An 18,062-nucleotide genomic window follows, 5' to 3' on the forward strand; every position below is an offset into this window, starting at 1 on the left:
CTGGCATGCACATCTGTCACTGGATAGCCAGCAGACCTCTGTGCAAGGCCCTGGGGATCAGAACAGGTCCCCGGGCTGCTAACGTCCATGTAGCAAATGCATCTCTGGATTGAACTGATCACGTGGCGTCTGCCCCCCTCAGCCACACTGGAGGCTGCCTCTGGGATCTCCAGAAAGGAAGCCTGTTCAAGGGCTAATGCTCAGGGTTGGATTCTGGAGAGCTGGGTTCCATTCCTGGCTCCGCCCCTGACCTCCTGGGTGACATTGGGCATGTCTCAGCAGCTCTGTACCTCAGTTTCCCTGTCTGTGAAATAAATGTGGATCCTAATGCTGGAGCTGGGAGGCTTAGCGGATCATTGCTGACCATCAGTAGGGAGGGGCACAGGGTTAGTATTAACCCCTGCCTCAGGCTTCCCAGCCAACCTCTGGTGCCAGGGGGTACGTCCAGTCAGCAGCTGGGAGACGTGAACCCCAGCTCGGGTAGACATACGCTCACCAGCTCTGGTGGAGCTCGTGCGCTAAGAATAGCAACGTGGCCATGGCGGCATGAACTCGTCGCCCAAGGACAACCCCCTCCAAGGTCCTAGGTACGTAGCTGGGCAGCCAGCCTGAGCTGCTGCGCGCACCAGACCATGGCCACGCTGCTATTTGTAGCCTGCAAGCTTGATCAGGGCTACCCCGGGTGCGTCCGCGGCCCTGGGGATTCCACCTCTCAGCTGCTGCGGAGATTTGCCCCCAGAGGCCAGCAACCCAGCCTGGAGTTCAGTGCGAGTGGCTGATGGCCTGCCCAAGGGATAGGCTCTCTCCTGGAGTCGGGATCCCTGCTGCATGCCCGGTGACGCCCCGCCGTCATTGGCCCATGCAAAGACGGTGAGTCCCTCCCAACAGCTTGGTACGCGCCTTTCCATAAAGATCCGCGTGTGCCTATTGAATGGGCAGAGTCCAGAGCCTCCCTGCCACGGGCCGCGGTGTGACTAGCCTCAGGACCGAGGGGGAAACCGTGCCTGATGCTGCTCCTCTCTGTCTCCCTTTTAGGAGTCTTCATATTCATTTGCACTGAAATGCCTTATCAGCCTTTCAACCATGATACTTCTGGGCCTCATCATCATGTACCATGCCAGAGAAATCCAGGTGAGCCGCGCACCACAACGCATGGCCCTTCCCCTATTTCATGGGGAGGGGGTGGAGTTTGTGCCATCACCAGGCACAGCTGATGGGAGTGTGAAATCAGACAGGAACGTTCCTCTGGGAATCCCATTGCATGTGCTCAAACCAAACCCTCCCCTTTCCCTTTCTTTTACCTTAAAGAAGCCGGTGGTCCTCGTGGGAACCTGAGTTTGTCCAAACTGTGGTTCTCAACCTTTCCAGATGACTGTCCCCCTTTCAGGAGTCTGATTTGTCTTGCATATCCCCAAGTTTCACCTCACTTAAAAATTACTTGCTTATCAAATCAGACGTGAAAATACACAAGTGTCACAGCACACTTCACTTTTCTCATTTTTACCATATCGTTATAAATCAACTGGAATGTAAATATTGTACTTACATTTCAGTGTCATACTTGAGCCTGTTTTTCACTTTTGAACCTTCTCTGAAGCCGGAGCCCCGGCGGCAAGGCTGAAGCTTGTAATCTATCTTCGCAGAGTGCCCTGTGGCATGAGGCCCCGGGCAACTGCCCTGCTTGCTACCCCCTAACACTGGGCCTGCACTTGTGACCCCCCCTAAACCCATCCCATGACCCCCCTGGGAGTTGCATCCCCCACATTGAGAAATACTGATCTAGATGAGTTGAGTGCCCTCTGGAAGACCGCTGTGTACCCCCAGGAGTATGCGTACCCCCGGTTGAGAACCACTGCAATACAGGGGTGATTGATTAGCTGTCCCAGCTGGGTGGGCATGTTGTAGCTTTCCTAGAGATGGCTCAGAGCTGCAAAATTCAGACCTAGATCCCAAGTTTTCAACCGTTTCCTGCCCTGCAAAGTTCAAAGGGGTTTGGAGAGGGGGTGGTTTGAGGCTGTCTCTGAGCCCTGCAACTGTGTCAGATCTAAGAGGAGCAGGAGCAGAACGGGCCAGAATTTTTCAGAAGAGCTGCGGGCCACATTTCCAAGGGCTCAGCACCTTCCGCTGGGCTCAGATTTTCACAAGAACTCGGCTCCCATTTAGGCCCCTGCATAAGGGTCAGATTTTCAAGTGGGGTCAGCAGGTTCCCATTGTGACATTTGTCAGCAAGTTTTCCCAAGTACCCAGCACCCAACGGGCTGGAAATCCGGCCTTGAGCTCTTTTAAAAGAATCTGGTGCCCACAGACCTAACCTGACCCAGCTCAGCTCCGTAGTAGATCCTAGTAGTTGGGAGACCTCCAAGGAACAAGTAGGTGCTGCAGGAAGCCGTGCTGGCGAGTCACTAGGTGGCACCGTTCCTCTGAGACAGTGCTGATCAACAGGTGAAATCCTCCCCAGTACAGGAGACCCACGTCCCTCTTAAGATCTGTTCTGAAGGCTTAAGAGGGACTCCACTAACATGTTTAGCACCTGCCACCCCCTCCTGCACATACACCGAGGAGGCGGCTTCCTGCTTGAGGTTGGCATGACAACATTCATTATAAAGGTGCAACATCACATCTTAAAAAATGTCCTTCCCTGTATGACAAATTAGCCGGTAAGTTATTAACTTTAAAACAAGCTGTATTTGCTTGTTACTATTAAATTATAAGCTGTATATGCCTGTCACCTTTTGTTCTTTATTTACTTGTTGCATTTCACTAGTCTGGGACAAGGAAAAGTTCTCGTCAGTTTCCCGTTCTAGCAGGAAACCCTGGTGTGTGGGTTGCAGATACTGACAGTGTTGCCAGCTCTGGTGATTTTTATTGAGCCTTGCAATATGTGGTGTTTTTCCTTAAAGTACCAGGTGCTGGAGTCAGGTGATTACCTGAGAAGCTCAGCTTTTGTAAAAAGAGAACAACCCAAAATGCATTATTTTTTTTAAAAATCTCATGATTCTTTGCAATCTGATTCATGATGTTTGAAGGCTTTAGCACTGGTGCATTTCTTCTGTGATTTTTAGGGCGCCCGGGGCAAAATCTGAAATCTAGAACCCTCACCCTTCCAAAAAAATTCCTGCAGAGTGTCGGGGGAGGGGGAATCCGAGAACAAGCTCCCACTGCACGTACCCCACAGCAGTGGCTAGGCTTCTATCCTGCGGGGCTGAGCCCAGATCTCCGCCCCAGACATTGGGAGCTCCTACCCAGGGTCACAGCGCCACTCAGGTCTGGCCCAGCCCTCCCTCTGCCATGATGGGGGGACTGCCAGGCCAAGCCTGAATGGCACTACGATCCCACGCACCAGGTCGTTTGGGGGCCCTTTCAAACTGGGGACCCCTTTTGGCTGCTCCGGTACACGTGCCAGCTAGATGAACAGGAGCTCAGGTCCATCTACACAAGCTGCAATCCCACCCCATGCCCTCGCATGTCAGCGATTTACATGCTGCCCTGGGGTAGGTGACCACACAAGATGCAGAGCCATGGAGAACCAGCCCCAGCAGAGCTCTGCGTAGACCCAGCGGGTTCCATCCACGCAGAACAGGTTGCAGAATTGGAGCTTGAATTGTACTTGATAACAGGATTTTCTAGCTGGGTTTTGAGAGGAAAACAAAAGTCTCCAGTGTTCAGAGATGGCACCTGGTGCCACAGAAAGATGAGTGGAAGGAGCAGATACAGCAAAAATCAGTTGTTTTTTTTTATCCAGGGACTTTCTGACCCTGGCACCTGGTCCATTTGAAGGTCACCACAGCAACCTCTCTCCTATCTGCGCTGCCTCTGGTTTGCAATCTAGCCCCTTTGGGCCGTAAACTCTTCTCCTACTGTTAATGCCCACCATCTCAGCTACACCCTATGTGACTTTGATCATGTCCCCTTAAGGCAAAGCACCATCCATTCTACAATGGCTGAGCTCTGTGTCCCCAAGCAGCTGTTAGGAGAAGTCACAGCATTCACCCTGCAGCCGCAGCTTCGCCAGGAGAAAGTCGATAGTAATGCTTTAAGAGCTTAGGGAGCTAGATTTTAATGCCTTAATTGAAGGAAAGCGAGCTCTCCCATTCTGCACAGCAGGAAAAGAGAGGCCGGTCTCAGATGAGTCCTGCCATCTGGGACGCAGCTCTGTGGATTTGTACAGCTGCTATTTCCTCACCTGCTGTGTATTTAATTTCACTTTGCGGGGACTTTTCGCATGGGAACACAGGGAAATACCGATCAACCTAGGAAAATGTGGCTGGAAAATCCTAAACCTTGGCAAGAAGACTAAGTAGCACTTGAAATCTGCGGGCTGGCCAACCCCGAATGTTCAAACCTCATGAGTCCAGCTCCCCAAAATATTGAGATTGGCTTAAAATAACAATGCTGTGGGCTTGCCGCTCGTTTGCCTTTGGGGTTTTCAGCCTTTGGGGTTTTGCTCTAGTCACATTTTCAAGGTTTTCTTTGCAATCACGAGGGCTAGAAATTGACTTGCTTTCTTTAAAAAATATAACCGGCAAGATTCTGACAAAATCACCAAATTCCGGAAGCCGGGACACCAGATATTGCAAAACTCATGCTCAAACCCTGAAAACTGGCAACACTGAATATCTTAGCTCGTTGACTGCACACCAGCAAGATGTGCGGAGCACTGACAGCCAGAGCCCTGCCGCCTGGGGCTGAAGCACGTAACTTAGTTTCGCCGAGCCCTCCTGATTAGCAGAATTTTTGAAAATCCGATCCGGCCCCGATCCCAATTAGATCGGATAAACGGGGTTCCACTGGGGCCTGTACAGTCATTTACGCTTGTCCAGAGATCAAACCACAACCCCTCTGATCTGGTAGCATTTTACACAGCGGTAAGGGCCAGATTTACACAGATATATGAGCAGCTAAAGATGCAGACAGGAGCTTAGGGGGATTTCCAGAGGCATGTAAGGGAGTGAGGTGCCTACCCTTTTAGGGGGATATTGTAAATTCCTGTGTCTGTTTCCCTGCAGAGTTAACCAGGCTCTGACTCCGGAGCTGCCTCTAACTTACACCCAAACCTCTCACCTGAGTTCTATGGTACTTTAACCCTGGACTAGTTGGCTGGGCTGGGGGTACAGGCTACAGCCCGGCTGCTGCCCTCTGGTAACCCACCTCCTTTGCAGCAAGGACACAGGTTAAATCAGTCGAGTGCGGCACCTTCTCACAGTTCCCCTGTTCCCTGCTCCCAAATCTGGCCCCAGATGACGTCAGCAGGGGCAAAGCAATGGAGAATCAGGCCCGAGGGTACGTCCACGTTTGAGCTGGCAGGTGTCAACTCCAGCTCAGGCGGACATACCGGTGCTAGCTCTGAGTGAGCTTGTGCGCGAAAAGAGCAGTGTAGCCGTGGTGGCTTGAGCGGTGGGAGGGGCTCGCTGCCCTGAGTGCGATCCCGCCCGAGACGCTAGGAATGTACTTGGGGCGGCCTGCCTGTTTCATTGTAGTGGCCACGTGGCTGTTTTTAGTGCCTGAGGTTGTTCAGAGCTAGTGCAGGTCTGGCTGCTCCAGCTGCAGGGTAGGCATGCCCCGAGTCCCTTTGGGAGGTTGTTTATCTGTAGTCGCGCTGAGGCATGGTTACTGTCAGGAGCAAGTGAGAGCGATGGATGGAGAAGCAGAGAGAGGGGCATGCGTAGGGGCCGCCCCCCCCCCGACTTGACAGACAAAGCCAGCAAGCTCTGTGCAACCTGTGTGAGTGCAGAGGAAGTTGGAAAATCTCCACAGCAGGCCCTGGGACGAGCGCCTGCCAGCAAAGCTTAGGCAGAAGCAGATGTGCGAGCAGTGGCTTTGGGCTGGATGATGCGTACAGTCATTACTCAGCTGAACAGCTCCAGCTGTTGCAGGTGGCACATGGGGAATCCATCTTTGGGCAGGGCGTCTGCCTGAGAGCCCTCCCACCCGGTTCCAGGGCCGAGTGGGCTCTGGAGAAGCCTGGCAGAGTCCCAGAAGAATAATGCAGGGCTAAATTGCTCAGAGATTTCCCATTAAAACTTTATTATTGGCTGCAATTATTGCCTTGAGCCACATGTGACCTGCCGCCGATGACAAGCAGAAGAAAAATATGCATTGCTCAATGGGCAATACGAACCCTCTATAAATCTATTGCATTTAGAGCAGGGTTCGTTCGGCTACCCGTCTCTCCCCTTCTGCCCTGCACATCTGGCCCTAGGGGCTTGAGGGGCAAACAGGAAGGTCCTTGTTATATTCCCAGTCCAGGCGGGTGTCACTAAAGGACTGGAAGCCTGCTCTCGTGGGCAGGGGGTGGCACCGAGCAGGGTGAGTTCAATTCCCACCTCTACAGTGACTTGTTGCTTGCCCAAGTGCGTCAGTTCCTAGGCCTTGCTTCCTGGCTCCCCTGTAAACGGGGGATAACAAACCTTCCTTCAGCTGCCTGCTCTATTTCGGGCGTTAGCTCTGCAGGGCAGGAATTGTTCCTGGGCAGACGCTGAACTCAGCTGGGGCTAACAACTTACTCCTTGGCTAGAGCCTCTTGCCACTGCTTGTATTGGAGCCTGGGGAACCCCACCTGAGCCCCGGGCCCCTTGTGCCAGCCGCTGGAGCCTACAGTGTGAGCGGGGAAGGGGCTTGGCCAAGGTCAGCCAGCAGGGCTGGGCATAGAGCCCACCGGCGCTACACCACACCGCCTGCCTGCTCCTTGTTAGCCGCTGCTGGGCCTTTCGACCCACCCTAAAGCAACCCCCTACCTCTAACCCCCCTCCCCTCTCCCTGCCCAGCTCTTCATGGTGGACAACGGGGCAGACGACTGGAGAATAGCCATGACCTACAAGCGGATCTTTTTCATCAGCCTGGAGCTGATTGTGTGCGCCATCCACCCCATTCCGGGCCAGTATCTCTTCACCTGGACAGCCCGGCTGGCCTTCACCTACACCACCTCGGTGGCCGACGCCGATGTGGACATCATCCTCTCCATCCCCATGTTCCTGCGGCTCTACCTGATTGGGCGCGTCATGCTGCTCCATAGCAAGCTCTTCACCGACGCCTCCTCCCGCAGCATCGGCGCCCTCAACAAGATCAACTTCAACACCCGCTTCATCATGAAGACCCTCATGACCATCTGCCCCGGCACCGTGCTGCTGGTCTTCAGCATCTCCTCCTGGATCATTGCCGCCTGGACGGTCCGCGTGTGCGAGAGGTAAGGGCTCCTCCTCGGGCGGAGGGTGGGGCGGGCTCTGCACAAGGGCCACTGAGATGCATGCCTCCCGTGCAGCTGGAGACACGCCGGGCTCCCTTAAATAGACCAGAGCTAGGGACCCCTGCATATGTGATCCCCCCACCAGGAGAGGGAAAGGGCCCTTTGGTTGGCTGCTGCCGGCTTCAGCCGTATGTAACAAGGGTCGCCAGCAGGGAGTGAACCCACAGCCTCTGGATGGGAAAGCAACCTCCTGCCTGAACGAAAGCCCCACTGACTGGTAGGCCGCTGGGCACGGTCTGGTCAATGGAGGCTGACAGCCCCACGCTGTTCCACTCAAGGAGGAACCACAATAACCCACCTCGGTCATCTCAGGTACACCCGTGGGCCACAGCCTCAGCCAGTGAAATCAACGGAGCTGGGATCCTAGAGGCCAAGGCCAGGTTGATGTACACCCGCTGGGCTCTGATCCCATTGATTCCAGCGGAGCTGGGCCGATGGATACCAGCTGGGCATCTGGCCCTTTGCCTCCTCTTTAGCTTGGGCGGATCCCATCAAACAGGGAGCGCATCCCGAGCTCTGGCATTTAAGGGAGCGAGCGCCGTGTGACTGACACATGCCCCTTCAGCTGCACCCGAGCCTGCGGAGCAGTCAGAAGGGACCCGAACGGTGTGCGTGGGGGGGTGCGTGTGCGCTCTCCGCTCTCCTCTCCTCTCCTGTCTGCCCCTTCTCCTCTGCACCGGGACTGCTCATTAATCTGCTCTTGTTTTCCCTCTCTAATTGCTATGCTGCTCATAGGGACAAACTGTGAGTCTTCCTTCCTAGAAACCAATAGCCCCAATCCTGCACGGGGAGCTGCCTCCTACTTCCGAGCCTTGCGCCTGCCAAGAATTTAAGATTAGCTGCAGCTGGTGGGGTGGGAGGAGGCGGGGGTGGGGATCCAGTTCGTAGCAAAGGGGCCGTGAACCTTGAAAGCAGGCTGGAGCCATTTCACTTGGAACCTCTGCATTTCACTGTGACGGGGGCAGTTGCCTCCGACATTCTGCCCTCCCCCCCCAGTCCATTCCAGGTGTGCCCAGGAATCCAGCGCCACTTCTTCCCTTGACCTTCTCCCTTGGGAAGAGCTCGCCACAGGAGGGTGTTTCCAGGCGTGGATTCCTCATGCTTTGCCGAAGGCTCCCATCCCATCCCTGCGGACCTCAGGCCAGGAGCTGGGCTGCTAACCCTTTAGTGGCAGGAGGCAGCTTTCCTTGGCATGGCCAGGTGCTCTGGAGGGAGGAGACCCCCTCCTCTGCAGGTGGTCTCACCTCGGCATTCATTATCGCAGACCTCCACCGCCAACAGATTGACCCTTCAGTGCATCAGAGTCCCCGGCCTTGGGGTGGGGGGATGTTTCATTGCACGCCCTATAGAGCCGTACCCCTAGCATCAGAACTGCAGCGTCTTCTCAGGGCCAAGATCTGCCTTCTGGCTCAGATGGAGCCAAACTCCAGGCACCAGGGCTCTAAGCGCCGGGGCTGGGCAGCCAGTTCTCATAAGAGCCAGCCACAGGGGAAGCGGACGTATTGCCCAGCTCCCCTCCGCGGGGCTAGCCCCTCTCTGTGGCCTGATCTACAGTTAAAACATCGCTCAGGGGTGTGAAAAATGGCATCCCCCTGAGTGCTGGAGCGGCGCTGACCTCGCCCCGGTGTAGATGTGGCTGGGTCAGTGGACGGATGTTTCTGTTGAATTCACTAGCGCCGCCTGGGGAGATGGAGATCCTGCCGCAATGGAAAACCCCTTCTGTCGCTGGAGCGCACCTCTGCGCTGGGGGTAGCCCTGTGTCCAATGGCCCACACCCCCTTCCAATGCGGGAGTCACTGCAATATATGCAACAGGACCACAGACTCCTGCACCTTCTGCACTCTGGGGACGGGCAGGCACAAACACAGGGCCTTCTCCAGGGAAGCAAATGCCGTTCCGGACCTTCCGAGGCTGGTATTTCCTTTGTTTCTTGGTTGCTGCGTTTGGTTCCAGCCCTGACTGCAAAAATCCAGATGACACCCAGCGTGGAGAATCCATGACTACACAACAATCCTGTTCCTTTCTCTAGTGCCTTCCACCGGGGGAGCTCAACATGCTTTCCAGACTCTTCAAAAGCTCTCCCTGGGAAACAGGTGGCGCGCATCATCCCCATTGTACAGATTGGGAAACTGAGGCACAGAATGAGGCGGTGACACGCCTGAGACCACACAGGGAGTCAGTGGCAGTGCCAGGAATAGAGCCCAGAAGTTCTTGGTGCCAGTCTGCACCAGTCTCTCCGTTGAGCTGCATTTCACTGCTGTGGCAGATGTGACGAGTTGTCAGAGCTCAGCTGCCAGGATGACATTTTTCTCTGAGAAAAGTGAGAGAACCCTGGGTCAGCACTGAGGCCAGGGACCACACAACCCACAGACTGAACTCACTTCTCGCCCCATGGAGGTGAGGCCAATTACCAGCATAGTGCAGCTTAGGGGAGACCTGCCCTCCAGTCCCCCACGCTGTGCCAGCTTGCCGAGGGACCCCGGCCCTGAAGGATGCCAGTCTGGCCCCTCTCACCAGCTGCTCAGTTGGATTTAAAATGCTTTTTGCAGGATAAAATTAAAAAACAATGAGAGGGCCGGTGCGAGGCGTCAGGGAGACGGCACAGAGACCGCAGGGTAGGGTGGGGTCAGCACGGGCACTGCCATCAGCTGCTGCAGCTGTGCTCGTGGCGGAGGCAAAATGGCGATTAGTGCCTGGCTATTAGCCTGGTGTCATTTCTCAGTGAGGAACAGCAGCAGTGGGATGTGAGCACCACTTGGGCCTTACGCAAGCACTAGAGAGACTGGAGCTATGTGACCTTTTCCCCGTCGAGCCGCGCTCGGAGGCTGCTCAAGGTCCAGTTCCACCATGTCAGAGCAGTCGTGTCCCGCTCCCCTGCGCACCCCCACCCCGGCCCTGCTTGTCGGCTGCCTCTCTTGTAACGTTGTGTGACGTTACCTTGGGCTGCACCAGGGTGCCAAAGGGAAACATCACTGCAGCTGAATTTAGTGCATTACATCTAGGATGCAGTCGGCTTTTCAGTGAGTGAGCAGGGCAGCAGCACGGTCTAGCAGTTAGAGCAGGGGCGTGGGAGCCAGGACTGCTGGATTCTATTTTCAGCTCTGCCCCTGGCTTGCCATGTGACCCGAAGGGCAAGTCACTTCCTCGCTCGCTCTCTGCCTCAGTTTCTCCAATCTGAAAAACAAGGAGGATACAAATATTTACCTCTCCCATGGGAATGTTTTAATATGTGTAAACGTGGAAGGTCCTATCGGGAAAAAAAGACCTTTTAGTAGTAGTCGAGCAAGGACACTGTCCCTTTAAGGCTCCATGCACACTTATGGTGCTATGTAAATAGTCAATTACTCCACCACCCCTTGCTTGGTTATCATGCACCAAAATATAATAGAGCATTGATCCTACTGACAGATTCCTAACTTTCCTCTCGCTCACACCAATAGTGATTGAATCTGAAGATCACCAATACCCCCTGCCTAGCTCCTCATGTCCAGGCTAGATATTAGAGTGATGGGCTCCAGAGAAATGTCCAGGAATAATTAGAGCTGAGGAAATAGTGAAAAAAAATTCTTACTCAGATTCCAAAGCAAATTTTGAGCTATGCCCTTTTGGTGTTTGCCTTTCACGAAGGTCTGAGCTCTTTGGCTTTACTAGCACGGATCCTCGTGAAAAGGAACATTAGTGTGGAATAGTAGCCGAATGAATTCCCAGTGAGGGGCTCAGTCCACCATTAATCTGTCTCTTGTGCAGTCCCTTACCCTAGGGCAGTGGTTTTCACCCTGTGGTCTGTGGACCCCTGGGGGTCTGCAGACTATGTCTAAGCTTTCCAAAGGGGTCTGCCCCTCCATTCGAAATGTTTTAGGGGGTCTGCCGCAAATGAAAGAAGGTGGAAAATTACTGCCCTAGGGCAAAGGAGGGTGTACAAGGCTCCCAATACAAGGTGGTAACATTCTGCACTGGTGCACAATTAATTGAACAATTAGCTGGAGATCTGTCAATGTGGGAAGTATAGGTCAGTGACACAAACTGTCCAATCACAGGCCAGAGAAGATACCAGGTGACTTTCTGAAGCATTCTTCCTGATCCACAGATGAATTTACGAACAACGGACACGGGTCGGAATCTCACGCTTTCCCATTGAGTCATAAATGGAAGGGAAGCAAAAAAAAAAAAAGGGTAAAATTTGTTGCATAAATGATGCATTCCAAATCATTCACACAGTGCCAATTTATTACATGGCGCTCAAGCAATCGTGCTCTGGTTCACAGGCTGTGGCTGTGGTTTCCATACAGCAAAATGAGTCAAGCACAGGTGGTTCCATTTCTTACTATGTGGATGCAGCAATAAAACCTGGAAAAGAATCAAGACAATCAACAGCAGCTGGAAAGGAAACGCTCACTCCTCGTTATTTATAGAATGAATGAGGATTTGGCTAAAATATCTCCAAAGGCCTTTCTCTCTGCTCAGCTGCTCAGCATTTCTCCATCTTTAGCAGCGCAAGTCAAATGCTCTAAAAGAGTCCCAGGAGCAATCCCTGCAATCAAGAGGGAAATGAGGGCTAGAGAGAAGGCGAAAGCCAGAGATGGAGGAAGACTCTGCATTAGGGCCAGGTTTTCACCTGCTGTGCACGGTGTAGGGGGCCCCTTAGAAACCGACTCAATCACATTCAAACCAAGTCAGTGAGCTGGCACTTCTGGACTCCTTTGTCCCGCAAGGGTGACCTTTGTCTCTGGGTAGAGGCTCAACATGAGGCCTGGGCACTACTTAAGTCCCACTTATGCCAAGGGGTGTAAGTGGGACTTACGTGGTACCTAGGCTTTGGCCAGATCCCCGCCAGGCCTGAATTTTTCCCCATAGCAAACGCTGCCATGTAATGCCCTCTCACCATGGCTGCTTCCTCCTGCAGCTGTCTCTAGCGGGAGTCAGCTCAGGAATGATTCTTTTTAAAGAATGTAAGGTCTTACCTTAGCCCCACTCCACCGCCGCCAAGTTAGCCCGCCGGGGAGAGAGGGGATGGGGTGGGGATGGGGGTGAAATGAACAGCTCAGTGCCTTCATTCCAGCTGCTCCTGCACCCATTCATCGATCCAGGCATCTACAGGAGACCCACCTGTTACCCCAAGATTTTTTTTTACCCATAATGCTTCACCACATCATCTCCTTTCTGCCAACAGATGAGCAGTGTTTTCCCATAGTGCTTTGCTGCTGCAGTTCCCTTCCCCACTGAGGTTCCAAGCCAAACTTTCAAAGGTTCACCCCACCCTTTCTGCAAAACTCCCTTCTGAGTGCGAATGCATGAGACTGGGGGGGCGGCAGGGGCTGGGAAGGCCGGGGCATGTCTGACTGTAGGGATCTGAATGGGGCAGGGGGGTCAGTCTGAGGAACGCAGCAATCCTAAATTCCAAGTCTCCTATTGCTTGAATCTAATTTCTGACTGGTCTGGGGCTCTCTCTTTCTCTCTCTCTCTTTCTTTTCCCTTTATTTTTGTTTTGAGTTTTACATTCTCTTCTCTTTTTCCTTTTTCCCTCCCCTGCATGCCTCTGGAGCCCTGCTGCAGAATTTTGATGAGTCTGGCAAGATCTGCAACACTGCTCAGCGCCGGTTATTTTGGGTTGGGTTTTTACTACCCCTAACCAGCCTCTTTTTCCCTTGGGAGCCCTGTTTTGTTTTGTTTTTCATTTTCTGGGTTCACTTTTTTTCCCCGGTGAAATTTTGCACTCAGGGTTTCGAGGCCGGGCAGACATCTCAAACAGAAGCATTTGGTGTTAACTCATTAGATGCAGGTTTCAAAAGAACACCGCCCTTGGAATTGTGTCTCAGTGCTGAGATACAGTTGGGCGGGAGTGAGGCGGGTCAAGATGGGCAGGAGAGAGCCTTCAGAGCCCTGCTGAGGTGGAGAAAGCCACCCTTGCAGTCCCCAGTGCTATTCCTGGTCACTGGCTCCTCTGCACAAGGCTCAAGTAGCCAAAGATGGGAAGACGTTCATTTCACTAAGGCTGAAATTCAGCCTGGTGCAGAAGCCTGTGTGAGTCCCACGAACCACTTATGTCCCACTTATGCCCTTAAAAACAGGGCTTAAGTCATGTCTAAGTCTAAATGCTGGCTCTCTGCACAGGAGCGAATTTCACCCCACTGTCCAGTCCCACCCCCACAGCCTCCCACTCCAATCCCAGCTTTGACAAAGATGATTGCGACCCAAAGACATCAGCCCCAGCAAAAATGACTCGTGGAAGTCAGTTGAGGACTAGTGGGCCAAAGGCAACAGAAATCAGTGGGGGGAGGTTTTCTTGCACCTCCACTGCGGAGCTTTGACCTAGTGGCTCACAAAATGCTTTATATCTAGGTTGTTAGTTCGAACCCAAGCAAATCAGCCGTGGCTTGAAAGTAGCTATCCTCTCAGGGCTGGCTTGGTGGTCTTCGGAAACCAAGTGGGTGTCTCTTAGGTGTTGAAGTGAGAAGCCAAAGTTCAGAATCTTTGTCCAAACTTGAAAGTAGTTTCTGTTTTCTCCGCATGGCTCTGAAATGTTTGGCTTTGCACTGCCTTTATGCTTCCTGCTGGGCGCAAAGACCGCAAATCCCGCCAGGAATGGCCACTTCTGGTGACGTTTCCCTCCAGAAGCAAGAATCTCAGGAAATTATGTACAAGAGCGTGTTCTCCTGAGATCTCAGATACCCAGATACCATGGTGACAGGCATCCTGATTACAAACTTAGCTAGGTAGATCTACCCAATTCTGTAGCTTCAACTGGTTTGTGTGGATTGGCTGACTCACTATCTGACCCTTTTGATTGGCTAGAGTTTGAGGACTCCTGGGTTCTATTCCCAGCTTTGCCATCAATTCACTCTTTGATTCGGGCTTCCCCACCTGTGTGCCTCAGTTTCCCCACCTGTAAAACAGGATTTTGCACCTGCTGGGACTGTTGTGAGGTGAAATTAATTTCATGTGTTTTGAGATCCTCGGGAAAAGATACAAAAGGCAGAATTATTATTAATTGATCCCTCAAGGTCCTTTGGAGACTTAATTCTCATTGAACTTCACAGAGGGCACAGGTAATATGTGAAGTACTTTCCTTCACCTTCATACCACCTTTCAGATGTTTTGCTCTCCCCCCTCTGCAGATTTCTGTTGTCCCCGGTTCAGACCCATCCGCAAAATGTAACGGCTAAACCGCTAAGAGGTTGTATCAGGTGCGAGTTTCTCCCCCCTCTGCGAATGCTGGAATAGAATGTCCCCTGTGACAGAGGCATGTGGTTGGCCAGCTGTGTCATACATGTGCCTGGCATCTCACTTACATGCCACATCTGTGTTCTGCACACGTGTCAGGTTGATTTCTAACACACCCGGCTTCCCCCTCCCGCCCTCACACCTTGATGGATTGTTCCACTGTGCAATTGCTGTGTAGATCTCCTGTTCCCAACGTGATCCCCCACATGGTCATGAAAGCGGGGGGGTCTGTAAACCGATGCTCTAAGTTGCCATTTATCTTCATCCAATGAGTCAGCCACACCCGGGTGCTGCAGTGCGGGCTGGCCGAGTGAACACAGCTGGTCACTCTCTTTGCGTCAATGTGTGAGCTATAGCGTCTGTCAAGCTCACCTGCAAGGTAAAAGGGCAGGTTCCAGGAGTGGTTTTGGCCTAGCGATGTTAAATTGCAGAGAGACTGTTACCCTACAAACTAAGAGGGGAAAGAGGCCCTTCCCCATCTGCTGTGCTTATGGGGAAAATTCACCCCTATACACAAGGCTAAGGCCTTGATCTTAGCTGAGCAATTCGGAAATTGAGACCAAGGCCCTTTTATACCCATTTGGGGGTCTAAAGGGGCCTTACAGTGGGCATAAATGTAGTTTAATTTACCACATAGTGTCAGGAAGAATAGAACAGAAAGGGACTGGATACAGTAACACTAGAAAGTACGGTGTGTTGTCAGAGAGCTGTGCCTAATTAGAGACTCAGAGATGTTAAGGTCCGAAGAGACCATTGTGATCATCTAGTCTGACCTCCTGCACATTGCAGGCCACAGAACCTCACCCACCCACTGCTGTAATAGACCCCTGACCTCTGGCTGAGTCACTGACGTCCTCAAATCATGGTTTAAAGACTTCAAGTTACAGAGAATCCACCAGTAATACTGGTTTAAACCTGCAGGTGACCCGTACCCCACGCTGCAGAGGAAGGCAAAAAACCTCGAGGTCTCTGCCAATCTGACCCAGGGGGGGAATTCCTTCCCAACCCCAAATATGGCGATCAGTTAGACCCCGAGCATGTGGGCAAGACCCGCCAGCCAGACACCTGGGAGAGAATTCTCTGTAGTAACTCAGAGCCCTCCCCAGCTAGTGTCCCATCTCTGACCATTGGAGATATTTGCTGCTAGCAGTCGCTGATCGGCTACATGTCATTGTAGGCCGTCCCATCAGCCCATCCCCTCCATAAACTTATCAAGCTCAGTTTTGCGGCCAGTTAGGTTTTTTGCCCCTGCTGTTCCAGAACTTCACTCCTCTCATGGTTAGAAATCTTCATCTAATTTCAAGCCTAAACTTGTTGATGGCCAGTTTACCTCCATTTGTTCTTGTGTTCACATTGTTGCTTAACTTAAATAACTCCCCTCCCTCCCTGGTATTTATTCCTCGGATGTATTCATTGGTTTGAGTTTTCAAGGGTTTGAAACTGGTTTCAAACTGAGTTTCTGTTTCAAAGTTCTACCCATGCGGCTTTTGAAAGGCTTAATTCTGCCCCAACTTTCCCCCAAACCCGGGCTGTGTTGAGTCATGTTTCAGTTTTCTCAGGGAAGGTTTTGCTCTGCTCACACTGGCTGCTCATTGCCACGGAGCTTTTTAATTACCTGACAACTGTCCAGTTGCATTTTGGGGGGCTTTTGTTTCCTTTTAATGACACTGGGCCAAATTCTGATTTCAGTGACATGGGTGTCAGTGCAGAGCACCCCCAGCTGACATCAGAGAAATTACTCCAGCCTGAACCCCACAAGCAAATCTTACAAGGAAGTGGTACTGGACAGCCAGCTATTAATGCAAAACTGCAACTCCAGCAACCTCCAAAGAGACGCTCAAGGCAGCAGAAGACCTTAGCTGCCACCTCTTTGTCTTACATGAGTGCCGATTGTCATGTTTTAAAACTCGAACCCCTGGATGGTTCTGTTTGAAGTTTTGTTTGCATTTCCCATTCCCCTAAAGTCTCGTCAGTAGCCAGAGTGTGTCACATTGAAACCAAATGGCTCTTTTGTGCCATCTAAAGTTTGCAGGGAGATTTTCAGAAAGCATCCATCTTTTAAACAGATCCGATCCCTAGAGTCTAAGGCCAGGTGAGACCATTGTGATCATGTGACCTCGTGTTTAACACAGGCCACGGGTGGCGAGTGCATGTGAATGAACATGTCCACGTGCGTACGCACGCACATGCCCCCTGTCTCTCTGTCACACACACAATGAAGCACACAACCATGCAAGCCTTGAGCAATCAGAGCTTCTAATAACCTGAGTGGGAATTCTGGCTGAGCCAGGACCAGGGGATGGACCCGCATGTGTGAGTGACAGAGAAAGAGAGAGCCCCTGGGAAGGAGTCTTGTGCAGCCGTTTAGTGCAGCAAATGTGGTTGCAATGGAGAATCAGGCCTCTGAGTGGGTGGCTGGGCGTGCAAACAGGTGCGAGTGCAGTTGTGTGTCACACTCACACCGTGACATCAAGAGAGAATCTGCATTCACAGATATAATTTCTCCACACTATCCTGACCAGTACTGTATACTAGCAGGCAACGCAGAGCTGCTCTGTCTGTGCCCACTGGGCTCTCTGGGGTCAATCTCTGCTCAGTTAAGGGGGGCGATACCTCGGGGAGATGATTACAGCTCTCTGAAGCTGAGCCACCTGTCCCCAGAACAAGCTGGAGCTGTAGGGGAGCAGCTCTAAACTGACCCCTGTGGAGGATCAGATCAGTTCTTCCATCCCCCCATCCCCTCTCCCGGTATCCCCCTGTGCCAGGGGTTGGGGCATCACTTTCCCCGGCAGATCATTCCCCTGCACAGGAGCATCCTCCACTGGCCTTTGGCAGCCGCTTTCATCCCACTGTGTACTGCTGACATAGCCACTGGGGAGTCCAGCCTGTGGGATTGTCACCCTTCACAGGCATGCGATTCTCTTGCCCCTCCACAGGAGAGAGGCAGGCAGAGGCAGGCAGTGGGGAGAGGCGATGCCATGTGGTCTCCTTTGCAGAGCTAAGTAGGATGCAGCGTCAGCGTCGTGTGAGGACCCTCTGGGCGCCTGGGTCAGCTGCCCACACCACTGGCAGCTATTTCACACCCTGATCCCATGCAGGTGCCAAGGCCAGGCAGGAAAGCCCTATATAGCTCCAGGCAACGTCCCCGGCTCGCCTTTCCCATCCCAGGTCCTAGGGGAGGCTTCTTGGCAAAACGCCTCCGTCGCGCTGAAAACCCTTCCCCCGGCCTTGACGTGATGTGATGGCTGGAGATGGTTCTCTTTTCAAAAAGACTCCGGGTTTTTTAAGAGATTCCATCTCCCCTCGGCTGAGACCGCTGACATCTGATAGCGCGCGCGGCTCTGAGGCCACTGCAGGGGTGGAACTTGGAACCTCCTTCACAGGTTTGAAGCTGGCCATGCAGGGGCTTCCGATGCAAAGCCCTGATTCACTAGCGCTGCGATGTCCAGCAGCCACCATGTAACTGCGTGGAAAGAGAGGCAAGGCCCAGTGGCCAAGGCACTGGGCTGGGAGCCAGGAGGCCGGTGTTCTGTTGCCAGTTTCGTCTGGACAAGTCAATGAGGGTGAAATTAACCTCTGGGCAGAGGGGCCAACACAG

General features: G+C 52.8%; 1 protein-coding gene across 3 annotated transcripts in view; it reads left to right on the plus strand.

The window, feature by feature from the left end:
• The window catches only part of KCNN1 (potassium calcium-activated channel subfamily N member 1), a 76,075-nt gene that overhangs the window by 46,302 nt on the left and 11,711 nt on the right, over positions 1-18,062 (plus strand). For all 3 annotated transcript variants that reach the window (XM_073324115.1, XM_073324116.1, XM_073324117.1), the window contains 2 exons: positions 1,036-1,131; positions 6,765-7,183. In XM_073324115.1, coding sequence (XP_073180216.1) covers positions 1,036-1,131; positions 6,765-7,183 — 515 coding nt within the window. The remainder of the gene's footprint in view (positions 1-1,035; positions 1,132-6,764; positions 7,184-18,062) is intronic.

Source organism: Lepidochelys kempii, chromosome 25 (assembly GCF_965140265.1).
Source record: "Lepidochelys kempii isolate rLepKem1 chromosome 25, rLepKem1.hap2, whole genome shotgun sequence".
In the NCBI taxonomy this organism is placed as follows: domain Eukaryota; kingdom Metazoa; phylum Chordata; order Testudines; family Cheloniidae; genus Lepidochelys; species Lepidochelys kempii.